This window comes from Aquila chrysaetos, chromosome 20 (assembly GCF_900496995.4).
Source record: "Aquila chrysaetos chrysaetos chromosome 20, bAquChr1.4, whole genome shotgun sequence".
In the NCBI taxonomy this organism is placed as follows: Eukaryota; Metazoa; Chordata; class Aves; order Accipitriformes; family Accipitridae; genus Aquila; species Aquila chrysaetos.
Window position 1 is genome coordinate 4,989,083 of NC_044023.1, and position 20,510 is coordinate 5,009,592.

General features: G+C 71.8%; 5 protein-coding genes across 6 annotated transcripts; 2 read left to right on the top strand and 3 right to left on the bottom strand.

Annotated features, from left to right (window-relative positions):
- Positions 1-91: 91 nt before the first annotated feature.
- On the top strand, positions 92-2,523 carry INKA1 (inka box actin regulator 1). Its single transcript, XM_029996243.1, is given in 3 exon segments — positions 92-241; positions 1,584-1,835; positions 1,837-2,523. Coding segments are annotated over 3 exon segments (930 nt in total). The 5' UTR covers positions 92-190; the 3' UTR covers positions 2,464-2,523.
- An 80-nt stretch (positions 2,524-2,603) lies between these two features.
- Positions 2,604-10,905, bottom strand: UBA7 (ubiquitin like modifier activating enzyme 7). 2 transcript variants are annotated; one of them, XM_029996241.2, is made up of 24 exons: positions 10,848-10,905; positions 10,593-10,758; positions 9,822-9,956; positions 9,648-9,754; positions 9,381-9,471; positions 9,132-9,273; positions 8,935-9,032; positions 8,670-8,816; positions 8,437-8,595; positions 8,180-8,287; positions 8,018-8,098; positions 7,773-7,928; positions 7,491-7,656; positions 7,216-7,412; positions 6,899-6,963; positions 6,551-6,734; positions 6,335-6,409; positions 5,830-6,016; positions 5,526-5,635; positions 5,326-5,412; positions 5,050-5,241; positions 3,253-3,354; positions 3,072-3,172; positions 2,604-2,783 (listed from the first exon to the last, which is right to left on the bottom strand). In XM_029996241.2, exons 1-24 carry the CDS (start codon positions 10,886-10,888, stop codon positions 2,657-2,659), a joined length of 3,024 nt encoding a protein of 1,007 aa, XP_029852101.1. In that variant the 5' UTR covers positions 10,889-10,905; the 3' UTR covers positions 2,604-2,656. The 2 variants fall into 2 exon arrangements, with proteins under 2 accessions (XP_029852101.1, XP_040974746.1); XM_041118812.1 differs by lacking the exons at positions 9,822-9,956; positions 10,848-10,905 and having other exon boundaries at positions 9,648-9,821; positions 10,593-10,705.
- Positions 10,906-11,277: 372 nt separating this feature from the next.
- Positions 11,278-12,584, top strand: TCTA (T cell leukemia translocation altered). Its single transcript, XM_029996279.2, has 2 exons — positions 11,278-11,678; positions 12,490-12,584. The coding sequence occupies exons 1-2, from the start codon at positions 11,320-11,322 to the stop codon at positions 12,530-12,532; spliced, it is 402 nt and encodes a 133-aa protein (XP_029852139.1). The 5' UTR covers positions 11,278-11,319; the 3' UTR covers positions 12,533-12,584.
- Positions 12,585-12,638: 54 nt separating this feature from the next.
- AMT (aminomethyltransferase) lies at positions 12,639-14,912 on the bottom strand. Its single transcript, XM_029996277.2, has 8 exons — positions 14,461-14,912; positions 14,288-14,368; positions 14,030-14,161; positions 13,786-13,864; positions 13,515-13,660; positions 13,243-13,423; positions 12,977-13,132; positions 12,639-12,863 (listed from the first exon to the last, which is right to left on the bottom strand). Exons 1-8 carry the CDS (start codon positions 14,881-14,883, stop codon positions 12,685-12,687), a joined length of 1,377 nt encoding a protein of 458 aa, XP_029852137.1. The 5' UTR covers positions 14,884-14,912; the 3' UTR covers positions 12,639-12,684.
- Positions 14,913-14,923: 11 nt separating this feature from the next.
- NICN1 (nicolin 1) lies at positions 14,924-18,602 on the bottom strand. The gene is made up of 6 exons (XM_029996278.2): positions 18,414-18,602; positions 17,564-17,737; positions 17,093-17,206; positions 16,931-17,002; positions 15,586-15,690; positions 14,924-15,423 (listed from the first exon to the last, which is right to left on the bottom strand). The coding sequence occupies exons 1-6, from the start codon at positions 18,582-18,584 to the stop codon at positions 15,382-15,384; spliced, it is 678 nt and encodes a 225-aa protein (XP_029852138.1). The 5' UTR covers positions 18,585-18,602; the 3' UTR covers positions 14,924-15,381.
- Positions 18,603-20,510: the final 1,908 nt, after the last annotated feature.

The following is a 20,510-nucleotide window of genomic DNA, read 5'->3' on the forward strand; positions in this document are numbered from 1 at the left end:
GGTGCCGGTGCCGGTGCGGGCCGGGCTCACGTTACGGCGGCCCCATTGGCTGCGGCGGGGCGGGGCGGTGCCGCCCAGCCAGCGCCGGGAGGCGGCGGGGACGGCCGGGCGCCGCGCCGCGCTCCGCTGCTGCTCCGCCGCCGCCACCGGCACCGGCGGGACCGGGACCGGGAGCGGGGCCGGGCCGGGCATGCACAGCGCCCGCCCGGACGCCTGCCCGGGCCAGCTCGGCGCCGACCGGGTGAGTGCCGCCGCGGGCAACCGGGAGGGGACGGGGCCACCCTGCCCGCGCCCCGCCGCCCCGCCCGGGCATTGCCGTGATGTCAGGGCGCTGCCAGTGACATCAGCGCCGTGACATCACGAGCGAGGCCAAGGCGGCGCGGGGGACGCGGGCGTCCGGTGGGACGCGGGCGGCCTTGGGACGCGGGTGGCCAGGGGCCACGGCGTCCGGCCGTCGGGGTGCCAGCGGCACCGCCACCCCGCCGCTGCCACCCTCCCGCCCGCCTGGGCTGCCCCGAGGGGACCGGCGGTGACGGGGTGGCCCAGCCGGCTCCCCTGGGCCTGCCACACGTCTACCCTGCTCCCCGCAACCGGGCGCGCCGGCGTCCCCGGCCAGCACCGGGATGGGCAGCTCGGAGCGGTGGCGTGTCGCCAGCAGGGCTGGCTGAGAGGGTCCCAGCCAGCGGGGAGGGGGACGGGGACCGGGACGGGGACCGGAATGGGGACAAGGACAGCTTGGCCAGCAGCTCCGTCGGGGCAGGCCGGAGGGGGCTGGTTTACCAGGATGGGGGAGCGATCCCTCCTGCTCGCTCAGCTTCCCGCGGCTCCGGCGCGGAAAGGAAAGCGGACGTAACACCCTGCTTTTGGGTTCAGACAATAGGAATTCAAGAGCGAGGAGCGGCCCGGCTGCGGGAGCCAGCCGCCCCTTCCAGCGCCCGCCTGCCCGGCCGTGCTCCGTTCGGCCCCGGCCGCCCCGGCCCCCCACGCTCCACGGCACTTTGGGGGGGGCCCTGACCCCGGGCGCAGGCCTGGCTGCACCCTGACGTCACCCGGGGTGTCCCCAGCTGGAGGGCGCAGGGTGGGTGGGGTGGCCCTGCCAACGCACGGGGGGGGGGGGGGAGCGCCCCACCCTAGCACCCGTGGGTGCCCTGGAGCTGCAGCCAGCCCTGGGCCACCGAGCGGGGTCCTGCCGGTGGGGCGTCCCGGCTGGCCGTCCCACCGGGGCGCGGGGAATGGATGGGCCGGCGGGGGGACGGCAGGGCGCCCGGCTCCTACGTGCCGTGGCCCTGTGTCATTTCCCGCAGGCACGGCCGGGGCTGGGTGCCTGCTTGCTCACCCGACATGCCGCTGCACGCCGGCCGGCTCCGCGCAGGAGCCGCAGGAAAGCGGGGCCCGGGGCTGCAGGCAAGCCGGGACCTGCGTCCCGCTCCCCGCACCCCGCCGCGCGCCCGGCTCTGCGAGCGAAGCCCCCGCCCCGAGCCGGGGCCGGGGGGCACGGGGTGCCGGGGCGGGGTGGGACGGGGGTTCGCGGTGCTGGCCGGGGCGAACGGGGACGACCACGCTGACCTGCCCTTTCCCCCCAGCGGTGCCGGCGGGAGGCAGGGGCGGCGCCGCGGACGCACATGCCCGGCACGCGGCAGGCGCCGCACCACCCCGGAGGGGCGCCGGGGCCGGCCCCCCGCCCCGCGTGCCCCCCGCGCCCCGGCTCGGCGGCGGACTCGGCCTGCAGCCTGGAGCCGGGGGCCGAGGAGGAGGAGGGCGGGGGCCCGGCCGCCCGCTCTCCCCCAGCCAGCGAGCGCAGCCTGGAGTTCGACTCGGGGTACTCGGAGGCGTCGGGGGGGCACGTGGCGGGAGGAGGAGGCGCCCGTGCGGCGCCGGCACCCGCCGCCCTGCCAGCGGGCGCACCGGCTCTCCGCCGGCCCCGCCGCCCCGCCGCCCGCCCCCGCCCGCCGCGCCCGCCCCAAATCCACCTCGGACGCCTGCCTGGAGCAGTGGCGGGCGCTGGAGCCAGCCGACGCGCGGGACTGGACCGTGGCGCTGCTGTCACAGAGCCGGAACCGGCAGCCCCTGGTGCTGGGCGACAACTGCTTCGCCGACCTGGTGGAGAACTGGATGGACCTGCCCGAGGTGGGAGCCGAACCCCGGCACCGAACCCCCGCCGAGCCCTCCCGCCGGCTGGCCAAGCCCCCCGCCTTCCTGCTCAGCCTTTCGGGCAACGTCCGCCGTAAGCTGGCCAACATGGCCCGGCCCCGGGGGGCTGAGGGTGCCCGGCCGGGGGGCCGCGAAGCCACCAAGCGTTTCTCCTGCCCGCTGGGGCTGGGGGGGCAGCCCAAGGGCGCCTGCTTCCACCAGTCCCACAGCAACATCGCCCAGCTGGCCACGGACTTCCACCGCTTCACCGCCCTCATGAACAGCCGCAGCCGCCAGCCCATCATCTGCAACGACGTTATCGGCTACATTTAGCCCTGCCCGCCGCTGCCCGCGCCCTCCTCCGCTGTAAATAAACCCTGGTTTTGTACGGTATGGGTGCAGCGACGTTTATCAAGGGGGGGGGCTGCCTGCACCCCGACTCCGGGCAGGGAGGTTTTTGCAACGAGGGCCAATGCATTCTGCAGCTTTTATTGCATAGGGTGGGGGGGGGGTGCCAGCCCCTCACTCAGGGTAGCGAGCAGAGAAGAGGGGGACGATTATCTTCGGCCTCAGCATCCTCTCCCTCACACACATACAGCAGCTCCAGCTCCCGCTGCCGAGGCTCCCCGGCAGCCTCCAGGTTCTCCGATAACCTGTAGCAGGGAAAGGGGGTTGTGGGGATGCTGGCTTGTCCCCCGAGGCTGGCCGGGTGCCTCGGGGGGAGCCTTAGGCCCCTCTGGGGCACCCGGCCAGGCTGGGGAGACACAGGGGCCGGCAGCGAGGGGCCGGGCAGGGGTCCCGCCACGGGAAGTGCTGCCGGCAGGATGTTTATCCAGCAGCTGGCTGGGAGCTGTGCTGCAGCTGGAGTGGCTCAGGATGGAGGGAGAGGGGTCTGGCAGCCCCCCCCGGGGCAGGATTGGGCCCTGGAGCTGGAGACCTACCTCTGTACCCGCTGCCGGGCCCGTGTCTCTTCGTCCTCCTCCCCGTCGTAGAGCAGAGTGTGGCCGCGCAGGAGCATGGTCACGGTCCAGCCGTGCGTCCTCTGCAAGAGGTGGGTGTCAGGATCCAGCCCCACACCCCCCCAAGGGGGACCCGACTGGGTGCTGCCCGCGCCGGGCTCACCTGCAGCCAGTCCAGCACATCCTGTACCGTCACCTCCTGCCCGTCTGCGCCGACTGCCCGCATCTCCAGCCGGTCCCAGCAGCTCCATTCCCGCCCGCCGTACTGCAAGCGGGAAGCGTGGGGTAGCAGCTGGTCCTGGCATCCCCCATCCCGGCTGCCCAGCCCTGTGGGGCAGGGACGGGCAGGGCACGAGGGCTGGGGTACAGCAGGGTGGGAAAAGGGACCGGTCTGGGGGCAGGGGGATGAGGGCACCGCGGGGGTCCGGGGCACTGGGGAGCACAGCCGTCTCCCTGGCACTGCAGCGGCCAGAGTTGGCATGGGGCCGGCGCTGCCCCCAGCCCCGGGGCCAGGAAGGGCGCACAAAGGGCCATTGAAGGGCTGTCCGGCCCTGCACAATCGCCTCTTCTCACGCCGCCCGTAGCCCCCCCCCCCCCGCCCCGGACCCCGGCTCGGGCCAGAGGGGGCCAACGAGACGCCGACCTCGTGGCCGAGCGCCGAATGCGGCCCCGCGCCGTCTGGCACGGCCGCCCTGCCATCTGCCCTCGCCGCAGGCGGCGCCAGCCCCTGCCTCGTGCTGGCCCCGGCCCCGCTCGGGAAGGGGCGTTCGCACCTGGCCGCTCTCCCCTCCGGCCTTCTGCTGCCTTCTCCCCTCCGGCCTTCTGCTGCCTGCACTTATCCCACCGGGGCGGAAAGCGCTTAACTCCATCCTCACCGGGGCGGTGACCGCCCAGCGCAGAGGGCACGCCGCTGCTCGTCCCAGCGCCCCCAAAAGCGCAGCCTCGCCCCCCCCCCCCCCCCCCCCGAGGTGGGCTCCCCGGGCCCCCGCGGGAGCGCAGGTCATGCCAAGCGGGCCTGGGGACACACACACGCTGCCGCCACGGCCAAGCGCGAAACGTCGCGCCGGGCGTCCTCGCTGTGGGACGCGGAGGTGCCGGGTGCCGCTTCGAGGACGCGGCCGGCCTCGGCCCCCAGCGGCGTCCTCCAGTCCCGGGGACGGTGCCAACGTGGGGGGCGCGGCGGGCGGGACGGCGCGGGGCCGGGCGGCCCGTGGGGAGCGATGGGGGGGCCGGGGAACCCAAAGCGGTGCCGGAGCCGGTGCGAGGCGGTGGAGGAGCCTCCCTCCCTCTCTTCCTGCCCCCGGCCCTGGGCCCCCCGGGCCAATCTGGTTCCAATCGGCGCTTCCTGCCGCGCCGGAAGGGCTGCCTCGCACGCCATAAACCCCCAGACAAAGGGGCCTCTATCGCCCAGACGGTCCCAATCTGGGCCTGCCCCCGCCCCCGCTCTCCCTCCCCAGCAAAGCGGTTGCGGCCTGGCCCCCCCCCCCCGCTGCCGGGACCCCCGGCCCCGCTCCCCCCCGGGCGGCCCTTCCCGGCCCGGTGCCAGTTTCTCTCCGGCTGCTGCAGCTGGTTTCCATAAGCCAGATGTGCACGGCCGCCACGGCCTCCTGCCCTTCGTTCCCCCGGCCGCGGGGCTCGCCGTGGGGCCCGCTGCGGGGCAGCCCCCACGGGCACCCCAGAGCATCTCGGTTGGGCCGAGCGGGATGGCGGCAGCGGGCCGGTGCCAGGGGGGGCGGCCGCGGGAAGGAGCCGGATCCTCGGGCGACGCGCCTGCTCCGCCGCGGCACCCGGCCCCGTTTCCGAAGCCCCAGGGCCAGGGCTGCCCCTCCTGCGTGGCCACCTCCTTGCTCCTGGGTCCCCCCGGCATTGCCCCGCGGCGGCTGCCACCGGGAGCTGGGTGGGACACCCCGAGACCCCTGGGGGTCCCCCACCCGCCCTGCCCCAGGGGAGCGGGTCCTACCCGGTAGGTGTGGGGTGGCAGGGGCTGGATGCGGAGCAGCAGGCAGTCGGACAGGGAGAGGTTGCTGTTGCGGTAGCGGCTGAGGTCCTGGCACCCCCACGCCAACTTGTAGACCTCCAGGCACGCCAGCCCGGCCACGGCCGCCGTGGTGGTGATGATGGCGGGCACGATCCGCCCGGCGATCCGCTTGCTCTGAGGACAGGAGGGGTGTCACCAGCTGCCCCCCCCCCGTGGGACGGGGACCTGCGACCCCCGCGGGCCGCCCCCCCCCCTCACCGTCAGCCAGTCGGCGGGGGGGATGCCGTAGTTCTCCGCGCGCAGGTTGGACGCTGCCGTGATGAAGTCCACGTGGATGTTGTTATCCTGCAGGGAAGAGCGCAGGGACATCAGCCTCTTGTGGGGACATCGGCGCCCTGTGGCGACTAGCAGCCACCAACCCCCAAGCTGAGCAGGGCCGCCTGCCCAGCCCCAGGTACCTTCTCGAAGTGGATGGGCTCCATCAGGGGCACTTGCGCCTCCTCACCCCCTACCAGCTCCTCTCTCCGCCGCACCAGGTCCCGGGTGAGCTCTGCCAGCCGCCCGCAGTCTGGGGGCACAGAGACCCCTGGGGTGGGACCCCTGCACCGTGGCACTACGGGGGGGGGCATGGCACGGTGCCCGCCCTCTCGGTCCGGGTCCTCCCGGGTGCTGGGGCAGGGACGAGCAGCGCTGCAGCCCCACCGCCACCAGGCTGGACCTGGGGACATGCCCCGGGGGACCCAGGGGCACAGGGAGCCTCACCCGCAGGCGCCTGTGCCTCCTCCTGCTCCTCCGCGAGGGAGATCTGGAGCCCCTCCTGGGGCGCGAAGGGCGGCAGGACCACGCTGCGGAGGACGGTCTGGGCGGCCGCCCGGTCGCTGCGCGGTGGCACCTTGTGCGCTTGGGCAAAGAGGTGGGCAGCGGCCAGGATGTACTCCAGGTGGGCGTCCTGCGGGAGCAGAGGGTCCGGGCAGCCGGGGTGGTCCACGAGCCCACATGGCCAAAGGCTGCCCACTTTGCCCCGATGTGGAGATGGAGGTGCCTCTCCTCCTCCTGCAGCAGAGCACGCGTGGGCTGTCCCCAGCAGTGCCCCGGCCAACTAGGGGATGGGGACAGACCAAGCCCAAGACCTGGCAGCCCCGGACAAGCGGTAGCAGATGGAGCACGACTACGGTCCGGCATCTACCGTACCCCCGGCACAGACTCGGCTCTCCCCCCACCCACACTGTCCCCGGTGGGGGGCCCCGCAGCTCTCCCCTGCACTCACGTTGTCGGGGTTGAACGTCAGCGGATGGGGACAGCTCCTGTCCCCCGACCAGAAGGGGACACCCGGGCTGGTTTCCTGGCACGGAGGGAGAGCAGAGTCAGGCCTGGGGACACCGTCCCCATGACTGCGGTGGGGCAGCCGGCAGAGGGGAAAGGGGTGGCTGGCAGAGGGGAGAGGGCGCGGGGGGGGTGCCAGCCCCACGGGTGCCGGGCTCACGTGCTCCGGGGGGAAGGTGTGCAGCAGCTGGACGATGGCATCGTGGTAGCGGCTCTGCCAGTGCCGGCGAGCCCAGCGCACGCAGTCCTGCCAGTCCCGTGGCCGCTCCCACAGGCTGCCCCGCACTTGCTCCAGGACTTCCAGGGCCTTCCCCGCCGGCAGCTGCTCCGGGAAAGCCGGGTCTCTGCAAAACCAGGCGCCGCTGCTGCTGGCCCGGGAGCAATCCCGTGGGACACCCTGGGTGGGATGAGCGGTCTGTCCCCCTCTCCCCAACCCCGGCAGCATCAGGCAGTGCCCCAGCAGGGCTGGCAGCCCCTCTCCCAGTGCCACTCCCCTAAGCCCACTCACTCCATGAACCGGTTGACGTGCTCCGCGGGCAGCTGGAAGAGCCCCTCAAACTCATCACGGGCCCACTGCGGAAGGGGAGCAGGGGTTGAGCACTGGGACCCCCACCTTGTGGCCCCCGGGACCCCCAGCCCAAGCCCGGGGGAGGGCGAGGCTGTGCTGGGGCTGGCGGCAGAGCTCGGGCTCCCAGCAGGAAGCAGCTGGGGCCGCATCCTGCCCGTGGCCCGCTGCCGGGCCGCGGCCGGAGGGGGAAATGGGAAAGGAAGACAAAGGTCCCAGTCCCTCCTTGCTGGGTGCTGGGCTGGCACGGCACAGCCTACCTGCAGCGTGTGCTGGATGGTGCGGGGGAAGTACCGCAGGGTGCAGAGGGGGAAGGTGCCGTCCCCAGGGGCTCCGGCCGGCCCCAGCGGCTTGGTCAGGGGGGGCACCATGGCCAGCACGTTCCCCCGCGGCCCCTCCGTGCCCGAGTCCAGCAACGGCGTGAGGCAGCGCCGGCAGCGGCTCTCCAAGTAGGCGCCTGTGGAGAGTCAGGGGTGCTGGGGAGCCGGGGGGGCACGTCCCGGGGCTCAGCCCCTTTCCCCTCCCTGGCACTCACGGGCCTCCAGCGTGTCCAGGGCGCTGACGACGCCGTCCAGGCGCCAGAAGAAGTCGTCCCCGTAGAGTGGCTCGGTGGCAGGTCCCACCTGGTTCTGGTGAGCCGTCACCCTGACGCTGGGGTTCATGCGCCGCACGGCCGCCGCGGCCACCACCGACTTCGGCTTCTGCCAGGACAGAGAGGGGTGGGCAGCTCTCCCCCACCCCGCGGCCCCGGGGAGCCCCCCGGGACAGCCAAGGTGCCCTTTAGGGGGAGCTCGGCCCCTGCCTCGCAGCACCTCACCGATATATCCGCCGAGCGGTAGAGGAGCTGCCTATGGAGGTTGGAGAGGGCGACGGTGTCCATGTCGGTGACGACGAGGTCCCCGTCTGGCCCCGCTGCCAGCCCCATCATGGCAAAGTTTTTCAGCAGCTCGCAGCCGATGGCACCGGCTCCCACCTGCCGGGGCAGAGCCGCTGCAGCTCCCCGCGTGCTGGCCCGGCTGCTCCGCAGCCTCTCCTGGCACCGCGGCGCCCGCCCCAGCTCACCACCAAGTACTTCTGGCGGCCCAGCTGCTCCTGGAAGGTGGCCCCGAAGACAGCAATCTGCCCATCGTAGCGAGAGCCCGTCTGCCGGGACGGAGGAGCCGCGTGAGCGCGGGTGGTTGCGGCACCCCCAGCGCCCAGGACGGGCTCGGCACGTGCTCTCACCGGGGCGCAGTCCTCCTCCGTCAGCCGCGCGGCCCCCTCCAGCGCCAAGCACTCCAGGGCGTCGAAGTACAACCACTGGTCCAGGGGCAGGAACTTCCCGGTGATGGCCTGGGGTGAACGGGACCCCGTCAGCAGCTCCGAGGCCAGCGAGGACCCCCTGTATCCCGCCCCAGCCCTGCTGCCCGGCTCTGCACCTAGTCGCCATCGCGGAGCACGACCGGCGGGACCCCAGGGCCCGGGACCCTCGCCCCACTCACCTTCAGCACCTCCTGGGCCGCCAGGGCCCCGACGACGGCGGCCACGGGGCACAGGTCCCCCGCGCTCACGCTGGCAAAGGCTCGCACGACGTCCTCGTCCAGGGGACCCTGCTGTGCCCCCAGGCTCCGCGCCAGCTCCAGCACTCGCTCGGCATCCGCCTGCGAGCAGAGGGGGCGAGGGCAGCCCTGGGCAGGGTGACGGTGGGGCGGGCAGGGGCAGAACGGGGACTCACCAGCGCCCTGGGCCGCGGCAGGCGACCCTGCTCCCCACGGAAAGCGTGCAGGGCCTGGAAGGCGGCGTGCAGGCTGTGGCTTCGCGGCAGCTCCTCGTGACTCGCCACCCGGATCTTGGGCTCTGCCAGCGCTCGGCGCAGGGGCTCCTGCCGGCACAGTGCCAGGGCTCGGGCGAGCACTTCCCCGGGGCCGGGGAACAGCACGGCATGGCACGGCGCTGCCCCAGCCCGGGCGGCAGCACCGCGGGGCCGAGGGCGGACTTACGTAGGAGTGCACCTGGGGCGGCCGCAGCTGCGAAACCAGGCCGCCACGGCGGTAGGGCGAGAAGGAGCTGGTGTCGCCGATCTCCAGCCTGAAAGCATCTGGGGACGAGAGGGGGACGGACGTCACGGTCACCGCGAAGGACCCGGTGAGTTCTCCAAACCTGGGTTGGGGCAGCTGGGAACCCCTGGGCGGCTCACCCAACACGCGCACGGGGACAGGCTCCCGACTGTTCAGCTCCGTCATCCCCTCCACGCCAGAAAACGTCACCAGGTCACCGTCGCAGAAGAGGTGGCCGTGGCTGTCCTCTGCCCCCATGTACGTCACCACGCCTGGGTTGCCCTGAGGAGGGGAAGGGACGTGAGGGTGGGAGACCAGAACCGGGCGGCATAAAGCCACTGGAGGAGGCAGCAGTGTTTGGGGGGAGCCGTCTGAGGCTACCCTGCTACCTGGGAGATGTGCTGCACGGCAGCACGCACCACGTCCCCTTCTGCCGGGTCGTCAACGACGAAGCGCTCCCCAAAGTCACAGAACAGCTGCCTGGAGAGAACAGATGGGGTCCGCCTCACCAAGCTGCCCGAGCGCTGGCAGGTCCTGCCCGGGCCAAGCAGCCCCACCAGCAGGACGGGGACGTGGCCTGCAGACCAGGGCTGGGGGCTCTGGGGACAAGGTGACCCGGAGCCAGTGGCAGGGACCCTGTGGCAGAGACCCCTTACCCCGCCAGTCCCTTGGCGTCAGCCACGATGAAGCAGATGCCTTGGGCATGGCAGAAGTCCCCGATGCGGAGCTGCTCCTCCAGCGAGGACTCGGTCAGCACCACCACCTGCGCCGGGGCTGTCAGCGGGCACCGCCGTCCCAGGGGGGCCCAGGGCACGGGGGCACGGGCTCACCTGGAAGGAGGCGAGGAAGTCCTCCGACAGCTCCCCAGTGTGAGCTGCCACCGCCACGCGGGGGTTCAGCTCGGTCAGGGCCCGCTGGGACGCCTCGGCACGGTTCTGGCCTACATCGCTGTCCTCCAGGAGGAACTGCAGGGTGGGCACATGGCAGGGCACCCCGTGGGTTTGGGGTGCTGCTTGCCACAGCAGGGTGCTCCACGGTGCCCTGTCTGCACTGGTGGGGGGCCCTTTGCTGAGGACCACCATACCTGTGACATGGGACACCCCGTGGGCCCTACCTGTGACGATGAGGGGCACCCTGGGCCATACCCCTCACAGGAACCTCCCACTCCACACTCCTTAGCAGGACCCCCAACCTATGCCTGTTACTGGGAGCCCCCCACCCTGTACCCATACCTGCAACAGGGATCTCCCAGCTGCACCCAAACCATTGCTGTGACCTCCACCCACACCCGAACCTGGCACCGGGACCCCCACCGGTACCCATACCCATTCCCGGACCCCTGTCTGTACCCATACCTATTACGGGGACCCCCACCCATACCTGTACCCGCTACTGGGAACCCCGTCTGTTCCCGTACCCATTCCCGGGACCCCTGTCCATACCTCTGCCCGTTACCGGGACCCCCACCCACGCCCGTACCCATTACCAGGATACCCACCCATATCTGCAACCGCTACCGGCACCCCCGCTCGTGCCCGTTACCGACACCCTCCCCGGTACCCGTACCCGTTCCGGGGCCCCCCGCCCGGCCCCTCCGGTACCTGGTGGGCGCGGTCGGCGGTGCAGGCGGCGCCTCGGTCGTGCAGGACGACGCGCCCGGTCCCCGTCAGCACCAGCGCCGCCGCCACTTGCGCTCCCGTCCCGCGCAGCCCCGACACCAGCACCGCCGCCCCGGCCAGCCGCCGCGCGCCGCCGCCCAGCACGTACCTACGGGGGCAGGGGCCGTCAGCGGGGCCCGGGGGTCCGCCCCGTCCCGTCCGGGTCCCGGGTCCCCGGTCCCCGGTCCCCGCACGCACAGCTGCCGCGAGTACAGCCCCTCCTCGCCGCTACCCGCCATGGCGGCCCCGCCCACCGCTCAGGCCCCGCCCCCATCCCCGCCTCCGGGAAGGGCCCATCCCCGAAGCCCCCGCCCCCCCGTGGAGTCCCCGCCCACCGCTCAGGCCCCGCCCCCATCCCCACCTCCGGGAAGGGCCCATCCCCGAAGCCCCCGCCCCCGTGGAGGCCCCGCCCACCGTTCAGGCCCCCGCCCCCATCCCCACCTCCGGGAAGGGCCCATCCCCGAAGCCCCCGCCCCCCGTGGAGGCCCCGCCCACCGCTCAGGCCCCGCCCCCCCATCCTCGCCTCCGGGAAAGGCCCATCCCCGAAGACCCCGCCCCCCCGCGGAGGCCACGCCCCTATCCTCGCCTCCGGGAAGGGCTCATCCCCGAAGCCCCCGCCCCCCCGCGAGGCCCCGCCCACCCGGAAGCCCCCGCCCCGGCCGGCGCAGCCATGGCGGCGGCGGCGGCGGCGGGCTGGCAGGCACCGTGGCGGGCCCTGGGCGCGCTGGGCCGGGAGCTGGCGGCCGAGTGGGCGGCGCAGGACGTGCGGGCCGTGCTGTGCCAGCTGCTGCTGCTCTGGCTGGGCCTCAGCCTGCTGGGCGTCCGCCTGGCCTGGCGCGCCTACGGCGGGGCGGTGGCCGCGCTCTGCTACCGGACGGGGCCCGCCGCCCGCCGGCCCCCCGGCACCGGCCTGGGCCCCGGCACCGCCTCCGGCCCCGGCCCCGCGCCCGGCCGGCCCCGCGCACACTCCCTCTCCCCCGCCGGCCCGGCCGGACGCAACGGCGCCGCCGAGCGGCACTGCCCGCCCCGGTGAGTCCCGACCGCGACCGCCAACCCCCCGGCCCGCTCGCCGCGGCCTCCCCGCGGCCCTGCCCGGCCCCGGCCCGCGCCCTCCCGGCCGCACCCCCGGCCCAGGGCACCCCAGCGAGCGCCCCGCCCCGCCGGCCCGGTACGTCCCAGCGAGCCCCCTCCTGGCTGCACCCCTGGACCAGTACAGCCCAGCGAGTGCCCCCCCCCCCCCCCCCCCAGCCCAGTATGTCCCGGAGAGCGTCCTCCGGGTTGTGCCACCGGTCCAGTGCACCCCTGGGAGTGCCCTCCTGGCTACACCCCCAGACCAGTGCACCCCAGCAAGTGCCCCCCTGGCTGCACCTCTGGACCAGTGTCCCCCAGCGAACACCCTTCCATCCATGCCCCCAGATCAGTGTACCCCAGTGAGCACCCCTCCAGCTGCACCCCTGGACCAGTGTCCCCCAGCAAACACCCTCCCATCCGTGCCCTAAACCACTGCACCCCAGTAAGCGCCCTCCAAGCTGCACCCGCAAACCAGTGCACCCCAGTGAACACCATCCCATCCATGCCCCCAAACCACTGCACCCCGGTGAGTGCCCCCCCAGCTGCACCCCCAAACCACTGCACCCCAGTGAGCGCCCTCCAAGCTGCACCCCCAAACCAGTGCACCCCAGTGAGCGCCCTCCCAGCTCTGCCCTCAGACCAGTACGCCCCAGCATGTGCCGCCCCAGCCCTGCCTGCCCTGCACAGGTGGGTGGGTGCCCTCGCCCCACGCTGGGGTGCCGTGCCGCGGTGCCACCCCAGCCCCGCTCACGCTGCCCCTCTCTTGCAGGGAGGGCCTGGTGGCGGAGCCAGCGAAGACGCACCGGGAGTGAGGACCGCCGGGACCGCCGGGCACTGCCCACACCATTAAAGCACTGTGCCCCACCTGCCACCCCTTGCTTTGGCACCCACCGCCGTCACCGGAGAGGAGGCCAGGAGAGCGGGGCAGGGGCGTTTATTGGGGCCAGGGTGGCGGGGGCTGGCCTCACTTGGCCATGTAGTACTGGGTGGGCACGAAGGGCATCTTGGTGACGAGGGCCGGGTGCTGCTTCTTCCGCACTTCGACGGTGAGCGCGGTGCCGGCCCGGCTGTGCGCCGCCTCCACGTAGCCCATGGCGATGTTCTTGCCCAGGGAGGGCGAGGGGCAGCCGCTGGTCACCGTGCCTGGGGACGTGGGGACACAGGGAGGTGAGCGGGGGCTGGCAGCCTCAACACCCTCCCCTGCCGTGGGTGCAGCTCGGGGCTGTGCCCGCGCCAGCCCCGCTTCGCCCACCTACCCACGGGCATGCCCTCGGGGCCCAGGATGGCCGTGTGGGGACGGATGGGGGGTCCTACCGACGTCAGCCCCACGCGCTTGCGCTTCGGCTTCTCTTTCACTTGCGCCATGATGATGGCCGCGCCGGGGAAGTCCATGGCCACGCGCCGGCGCTTCCCTGCGGGGCAGAGATGGGCGAGGGTCAGCGATGCCCACCTGGTCCCCGTGGGGACGTGGGGCTGCCTTGCCCCTCCGCCCGTCCCCCGGGCGGACGCGGCCCCGACCTACCCAAGGTCCACAGCAGCCCGGCCTCGACAGGCGTGGTGGTCTCGTCGATGTCGTTGCCGTAGAGGCAGAGCCCGGCCTCCAGGCGCAGGCTGTCCCTGGCCGCCAGCCCCGCCGGCCACACCTCGGGGACCCCCAGCAGCCGCTCAGCCAGCTCCACCGCCCGCCCCGCGGGCACCGAGATCTGGGGGGGGACACGGGGAGGGTCAGCGGGGCACGGCCCTTCCCTCCCTCGGTACCGTGGTGGGGAGGTGCTGGCGCAGCTCCCGGGGTACCTCTACGCCATCCTCGCCGGTGTAGCCGCAGCGTGTGACCCGGCAGTCCGGCACGCCGAAGACCGTCGTGGTGATGCTGTTCATGAAGGACAGCTTGGCCAGGTCATCCGACAGCCCCGCCTGCAGCACCCGTGCCATGGAGGGACCTGGGGAGGCAGGTGGCTCTGGGGGATGGCAGTGTCCGGGGAAGGGGGGGGGGACACGGGGACGTCACTGACATCCATCGGGCAAGGACCCGGAGAAGGACAGGCCCACGTGGGGCCCCCGCTACCTTGCAGGGCCAGCAGCGCGTTGTCTGACACCTCCAGGTGGACGTCACCGCCAGCGGCCCGCAGCTCTGCCGCTCTGCCCTGCCAGGGTGACAGCGGGCTGCTAGCGTGGGGGCCGGGCCGGTGCCGGCCCCGCGCGCGGCCACGGCCACCTCGCCCCGCGCGGCCACGGACGTCACCGAAAGGTGGGAGGACTCGTTCCCACCGCGCGTCCCCACCTCCCGCGGGGCTCGGGCGGCCCCGTACCCTCAAGATGGCCAAGTCCTTGTCGGCGCAGCCGGCGTTGGACACCACGTAGAGGTGATCTTCCAACGCGTTGGTGACGATGAGGTCGTCCACGATGCCGCCCCTCTCGTTGGTGAGCAGCGTCAAGGTGCCCTGCGGGACGCGGCCCTTGGGAGCGTGGGCAGGCTGCCCACCCCCCCGCGGCGTCCCTGGAGACCTTTGACCTGGCTGGATGCCGGGGTTCCCCCCCCCCCCCCCCCCCGCCCCGGTGCCCCGTACCTGTCCCGGCTTCAGCTCGGCGATGTCCCCCACCACCAGGCTCTCCACGAACCTGACGCGGTCCCGGCCGTACACCCGGGTCTGGAAGAGGCCGGGGGTGGGGGAGAGGGGCGTGAGGCGGTGTGATGTGTGTGTATGTGTCCCCCCCGGCCCCCCCATCCCTCCCCGGCTACCTGCGGCATGTGGGAGACGTCGAAGAGGGAGCAGCGGCGGCGGGTGTGCAGGTGGGACTGGAGGTGGCCCTGCCCGTAGTGCAGCGGCAGGCTCCAGCCGGCGAACGGCACCATCCGCCCGCCGCGGGACCGGTGCAGGGCGTCCAGCGGCGTCCGTTTCAACCCCCCCTCCCCGGTCTCGGCTCCCCGCTCCCCCCCGACCCCGCTCAGCGGCGCGGAGCCCGGGGGGCGGCGGGGCAGCGCGGCTCGGCAGCCCGCCCGCAGCATCCTCCCTCCCTGGCACGGCCCGGTCCGGCCCCGGGGCGCCTGGGACATGGAGTCCGGCCGGCCCCCGCCCCGCTCCGCCCCCCGGCACCGCCTCCCCCGGGGAAGGGGAGGCGGGGGGGGGAACGCTGGGTGCGGGTCCTGCCCGGGGACGGCCATCCCCCCCGCTTCAAAAGAGCCAGGCGGGCGCAGGCGGGACCAACGTAGCAGCTTTTAGTCGTGACCGAGGCTCTCCCCGCCGCTACCCCCCCCCCACCCCCCGGCACCGAGCGCGGTGGGCATCGGCCCCGGCACCCCTTTGTCCGCGGGAGCCCGGTCTCGCAGCGCAGGCAGGGCCGGGGTCCGCTCCCCGGGGCAGAGGTAGGGTGGGGGAACCGGGCTCTGCCCGCAGCGGCGTGGGACGTGCCGAGAGCAGAGCCGCGGCGGCTGGGGGGCACCGGGGTGGGAGAGGCTCACGGCGGGTGGGGGGGGGGCTCCGGGGCAGCAGCGCTGCCCACCGCTGCCAGCCGGTGCAGGAGGAGTTGGGGAAGGGGCACGGGGAGGGCCTGGAAACCTCCCCGGGGCTGCAGGGACGCAGGCCGACGCGGGAGCGCAGGAGTCCGCTTGGGCCCCGGGAGCGCGGAGGAGCCAGCTCCCTCCGGCCGGCACCGGAGGGGCTCACGTGTAGGAAAGCAGGTTGATATCGTAGCAGCCGTCCACCTGGAAAAGAGCAACCGTCGGTCCCTGCGCAGCACCATCGCTCTGCCGGGACAGCCCACCCCAAACCCCCACCCCATCCCGCCGGGAGCAGCCCCCGCCGGGAGGGCTCCTCCAGAAATGTGGCGAGGCTGGAGCACCCACAAGCAGGATGGCGGGACTCACGTCGAAGCGCCCGATGCGGGCAGCTGCCTGGCGAGCCCGGATCACCTCTGTCAGCACCCACATTTGCTGGACCTCCGTCGACACCTTCTCCGGGTCAGGGAGCTCCTGGAAAGAAGCGGGCACAATGCTGCGGAGCGGGGATGGCCCAGATGGGCTGGGATACCCCGGGCTCGGGCAGCGGTGTGGCCAGATGGCTCTGCCCCCCTGGGGAGCCGGGCACTATCACGACGGTGCCCACGCTCCCGACCTGCCGGTGGTTTCCCAACACGGGGTGAGCAGGGCCCCGCTCTAGGAAAACAGGCAGCTGGGGAAACGGGTGACCCTGAGGCCTGGGTGCCATGGTGCCGACACAGCCCGTCTCTGCTGGCAGGCGTCCAGGGCAAGGACAGAAAGCAGATCACTGGCTAATGATTAAAAACCTAATCGCACAGTCCAGAGTTTCCCAACAGCCTCTCTTCGCCACGCTCCCTGGGCCAGGCAGCAGAAGCCCCACTACAGGCGCCGGTTCCCCGCAAGGACCTTTAGCCAGGCGGGACTTCCAGGCTCCGCAGCAGCTCTCCAGGCTGGGGCGAAGCTCCGCACCGCTTCTCCCCTGCCCCAGCATCCCCCCGGACCACCCCTTGCCAAGGGCGACGTGATCCAAGCGATCATCAAGGGACCGGGGTGTCCTCCCCAGCCTGCCAGACAGCTGGGCAGGGACCAGAGCTCCCAGAAGCCTTGCCGCCAACGCAGCGTAAGCGGCAGAACTGCCCCGGAGGTGCTGTGCGGCGTGGCCCTGCTCCTGGCCCAGCGCCCGTGGCTGATTCAGCAGGTTTCCGTGGGCGAGCCAGCTGCCCGCCCCTGCCCTGCTCTGCCCGGACTTTGCTCACCGAAGGCCGCCAGAGAGGCAGATGTGGCTGGCAAGCTGTAAACATGTGCCACGGCTGTGACCTCCCTCCACCCGCACGCCGCCCCCGCCGGGCGATGCGCTCCCCGGGGCGCACCCTCTGCAAAACACCGGGGACCAGCCAGGCCACCCCGGCCCCGCGCGTCCCACCCGCCAGCTGAGCGATGCTGCGCACCCACTGCTCCCATGGGGACGTTCCTGTCCCCAGACTAGAGGGCAGGTAGACTTAAGTGTCACCTCAAATCGCACATCCCCATGGAGATATTTTTCTTCTGAACACTGCAAACTACTTCCAGCACAAGGCGGGTTATTTCAGGGCTCCGCAGCTATTCCTGGCGGGGGTGTGGAGCCGACGGGGCAGGGATGGGGCCAGCAGCCTCACAGGGGACGCTCGTGCCCGCGGCCAGCACCCCACACGGGTCCCTCCTTCCCCCTAATACCTCAGCGAGGATCACTCACCCCGTGTAGGCTGGCTGGCTGCTCCGGAGGAGTCAACTGGGAGAGCCAGGAGGGGAAATCCTTCTGGGGGCTCTGAAACAGATCCAGAGGGTCACACAAGGGTGTCCCCGATCCCACCTCCATCCCCGCCTGGCAGGGAGGGCAGCACCGGCCCCCGCTCACCTTCTGTCCGGGAGGGAAAATCTGCAGCTCCTCGATGGTGAAGTGGAGCCAGACCGGGGACGGCTGCCGCAGGATGAACCGCACCGCTGTCACCTGGTCCACGTCGCACAGCATCTGCCGGGACGAGGACGAAGGGAGCTGTCACCGCAGGGGCTGGCCAGGCTGGCGCCGCTCCGGGGCAGCTTGTGGGATTTCCTCCAAAAAAGCCCCAACCCACCCCAGATGGAAGGAGCCCAAGGGACGTGTCACCTCACGGTGGCTGGCTGGGCAGAGCCAGGCACGGGCCGGAGCAGCACGGGGACCCTCGCTGCTGAGAAGGGCTGGCAGGGGCAGGAGAGCCGCCGCCGCGGGGGCACGGTGGGGCATCAGCACGGGGCCCCAGGGCCCGGGAGCCGTCCCGGGGTGTTGGCAAAGAGGGGCGAGCCCCAAGAGGCGCGGGTGACGCCACGGTCACCGTCCGGCCATGCCGACCTGGTGGCGGCGGAGGGAGAAGTAGTCCTGGGAGCCCTCCTCGGTGTGCGGGCAGGGCATCAGGCAGTAGTCCCGCAGGCAGGTCACCCACCGGCGGGAGCCGCTGGGGCCGGGGCGCTGCACCCGCACGCTCAGGAAGGCCGTGTAGAAGTTCCTGAAGACGATCTCCTGCACCTGCGGGACCGGCGGCCTCAGCCCCCGCACCGGCAGCCCCCCTCCCCGTACCGGGACCGCCACCCGCACCGGCATCCCCCTCCCGTACCGCTACTGGCACCGGCATCCCCCCCACACCGTACCGGTACCGGCACCCGCATCCCTCCTCCCCTTCCCGTACTGGGACCGGCACCGGCATCCCTCCCCCCCCGTACCGGTACCGACACCGGCACCGGCATCCCCCCCCCCCCGTACCGGTACTGGCGCTGGATCACCCCCCACGCCGGTACCAGCACCAGCACCAGCACCCCCCCGCCATACCGGTACCAGCACCAGCATCCTCCCCCCTCCCTCCTACTGGGACCGGCACCGGCACCGGCACCGGCATCGCTCCCCCCATACCGGGTCCCGGACCGCCCCCAGCATCCCGCCCAACACCGGTACGGGTGCTGCCCCTCGTAACACCCCGACACCCACCCGGTACCGGCACCGCCCTCGGCGTCACCCCCCCCCCCCGTACCGCCCCCGGCATCCCCTCCCCATGCTGGGACCGTTGCCGCCCCCGGCGTCCCCGCTCCCGCACCGGGACCGGCACACCCCCCCCCCCCCGCCCGGGACCTTCCCCGCTATCCCCCCTCTCCATACCGGTACCGCCCCCGGCACCCCCCGGCCCGGCCCGGCCCGGGGCCGCACTCACGTCGGCGGCGGCGCCGCGGGGGAAGCGGAGGTCGATGACGGCGACACCGGGCCTCGCCGGCTCGGCCCCCCCGGCCAGCTGGAGCGCGGCGGCGGGGCGGGGGGCGCAGGGCAGCGGGGAGCGGCCCTGCCCCGCGGGCGGCCCCGGCCCCGGCCCCGCCGCTCCCGACATGGCGGCGCAGCGCGGCCGCCCCTCCTGGGCGGAGCCGGGCCGTGCGCGGTGGCGTCACACGCCGCGGCCCACCGGAAGCGGGAACACCCACCCCCTCCCGCTTCCGCCACCAGGGGGCGCCGCGCTCCCGCCGCCGCCGCCGCCCGCCCCGAGCCCGCCCGGTCCGGTCGCCGCGGCGGTGGCAGAGGCAGGGCCGTAGTAAAGCACACGGTTTATTGACTCGATAACGTTTTCTTTACACAACGCGGAAACCGACCCCGCGACGCCGAAATCGCAGCGCCAGGCCGGGGAGGGGGGGGGGGGGGGGGGAGGGGGGTGGCGAGTGCCTCACCGGCACTTCCCCCAGCCCCCGGCCCCTCGCCTTCCCTCACGGCCAGCACCGGGAGAGCCCCCCCCCCGGTAAGCAGAGGCAGGGCCCCGGCCCACCCAGCCGCTCGCCCGGCCGCGACAGCGCACCATCCCCCGCGGGAGGGGGTGGGTTTGGCTTCGGTGTGCGCTGGGACCCCCCCCCCCGCGGCACAGGGGTTACTGCTCCTCCCTCCCCAACGCACCCCGAAGAAGGCTGAGGGAAAACACAAAGTCAATCCATGCGTAAAATGATTTAGCGCGAAGGAGAGAAAAATAACAGCTATAAAGTGAAGGAAGAGGCAGCCGAGGGGCAGGAGGCGGCCGGGGGCGGCCCCCAGGGAAGCGGGGCCTGAGCCGGGCGGCGGGGCCCGGGGAGCCGGCACTAGGAAGCTAAGCTCGTACAAACTGCTGGCAGCCGTACACCGGTTTTTAAGTCTTTTTTTAATAAAACAATTTGAGGCTGTATCAAAAATTTAGTAAAAAATTAGATTTTGAGAGTTGACTGATTTTTTTTTTGACTATCCACTATTCCTGGCGCTTTTTTTTTCTTGATTTTTTTTTTCCTTTTTTCTTTTTTTTTTTTTTTTTTTTTTTTTTTTGAAACTTTTTATCTTTTCCAACAGCATCCGGGCACGGAGCAGCCATGAAGAGGCATGCGGCCCGGAGCCGGGGGCTGGCCAGGCCATTCCGGCACCGCTCTTAAGGAGGATTTGAGGCAAAGAGACAGCACCGCGCTACGGAGAAAACACCCCACCGTCACCAGAACACCTCGCGGGGAGGGGGTTTTGCTTAAAAAAGACCACCCCAACCCCGGCGCTCGCTGGGAAGCAGAGAAGCCGTCACAGCATGGGGCCCGGCTCGCCCTCCCGTGAGCTCCCCCCCCCAGCACAGCGCTGCACCCCGAGGTGCGGGCAGCTGCCCCCGCGCTTAGCCATAGGTACCCCAAGCCAGTCTGACTCAACTGATGACTATTTTATGATGTGTGAGAAAAATAGGATTTCTTTGATTAAAAAAAAAAAAATAATAAAAAAATAAAAGAATCAAACCCCAAACCAAGAAGCCAGTCCCCCCAAGGAGGAGGAGGAGGAGGCTGGCTGTCCTCAAGGGCCTCCCCCTAAGCAGCCCCAAATCGCCCCTGGAGCTCACCTGCAGCACAGCACTGTCCTCCCCCTCCCCAAAACTACACATCCCAGTTTAGGTAAACAGCAGATTAAATGTAAAAACTTAAAACATCGACTTCAGAAAGTCCCTTGAATTTAATTATTTTTAGGCTACCTTTCATGTTACGTCCTGTAGCTAGACACACGTGAATAGAAAAAACAGTACAGTTAGTGTTAAAGGCAAACAGCGGAGACCCAGAGTGCTACCCCAGTGCTGCCTGCTCCTCCCGCCCCGTCCCGTCCCGTCCCCCCTCCCTGCCCGCCACCCCGGCCCCGGCCAGAAGCCCAGCCGCCGGGAAGGCGTGTTTGAGCCGAGAATTTTTTCTATGAATAAAATAAAACCAAAGCTTGTTAGGCAAAAATAAAACAAGTGTCCCCCCGAGTCCCACGAGCGCTCCAGTGCGGCGGGCGCAGCCGG

Bases quoted from the DNA above. Each gene is read 5' to 3' on its own strand.
- AMT (XM_029996277.2), bottom strand. From the start codon at position 14,883: ATGGCCGTCCCCGGGCAGGACCCGCACCCAGCGTTCCCCCCCCCGCCT. The intron at 13,424-13,514 runs GTACCCCGGGAG...GTCCCCCCCCAG, and splicing joins CCGGCGAGGATGGCGTAGAG to ATCTCGGTGCCCGCGGGGCG. The intron at 13,133-13,242 runs GTAGGTCGGGGC...TCTGCCCCGCAG, and splicing joins CGGGCTGCTGTGGACCTTGG to GGAAGCGCCGGCGCGTGGCC.
- UBA7 (XM_029996241.2), bottom strand. From the start codon at position 10,888: ATGGCGGGTAGCGGCGAGGAGGGGCTGTACTCGCGGCAGCT. The intron at 6,964-7,215 runs GTAGGCTGTGCC...CCCCTTCCGCAG, and splicing joins CCATCCAGCACACGCTGCAG to TGGGCCCGTGATGAGTTTGA. The intron at 3,355-5,049 runs GTAGGACCCGCT...TCCCGCTTGCAG, and splicing joins TGCCACCCCACACCTACCGG to TACGGCGGGCGGGAATGGAG.
- NICN1 (XM_029996278.2), bottom strand. From the start codon at position 18,584: ATGTCGGGAGCGGCGGGGCCGGGGCCGGGGCCGCCCGCGGGGCAGGGC. The intron at 17,738-18,413 runs GTGAGTGCGGCC...CCGGTCCCGCAG, and splicing joins CCCGCGGCGCCGCCGCCGAC to GTGCAGGAGATCGTCTTCAG. The intron at 17,207-17,563 runs GTCGGCATGGCC...TCGTCCCGGCAG, and splicing joins TCTCCCTCCGCCGCCACCAG to ATGCTGTGCGACGTGGACCA.
- TCTA (XM_029996279.2), top strand. From the start codon at position 11,320: ATGGCGGCGGCGGCGGCGGCGGGCTGGCAGGCACCGTGGCGGGCCCTG. The intron at 11,679-12,489 runs GTGAGTCCCGAC...CCTCTCTTGCAG, and splicing joins GAGCGGCACTGCCCGCCCCG to GGAGGGCCTGGTGGCGGAGC.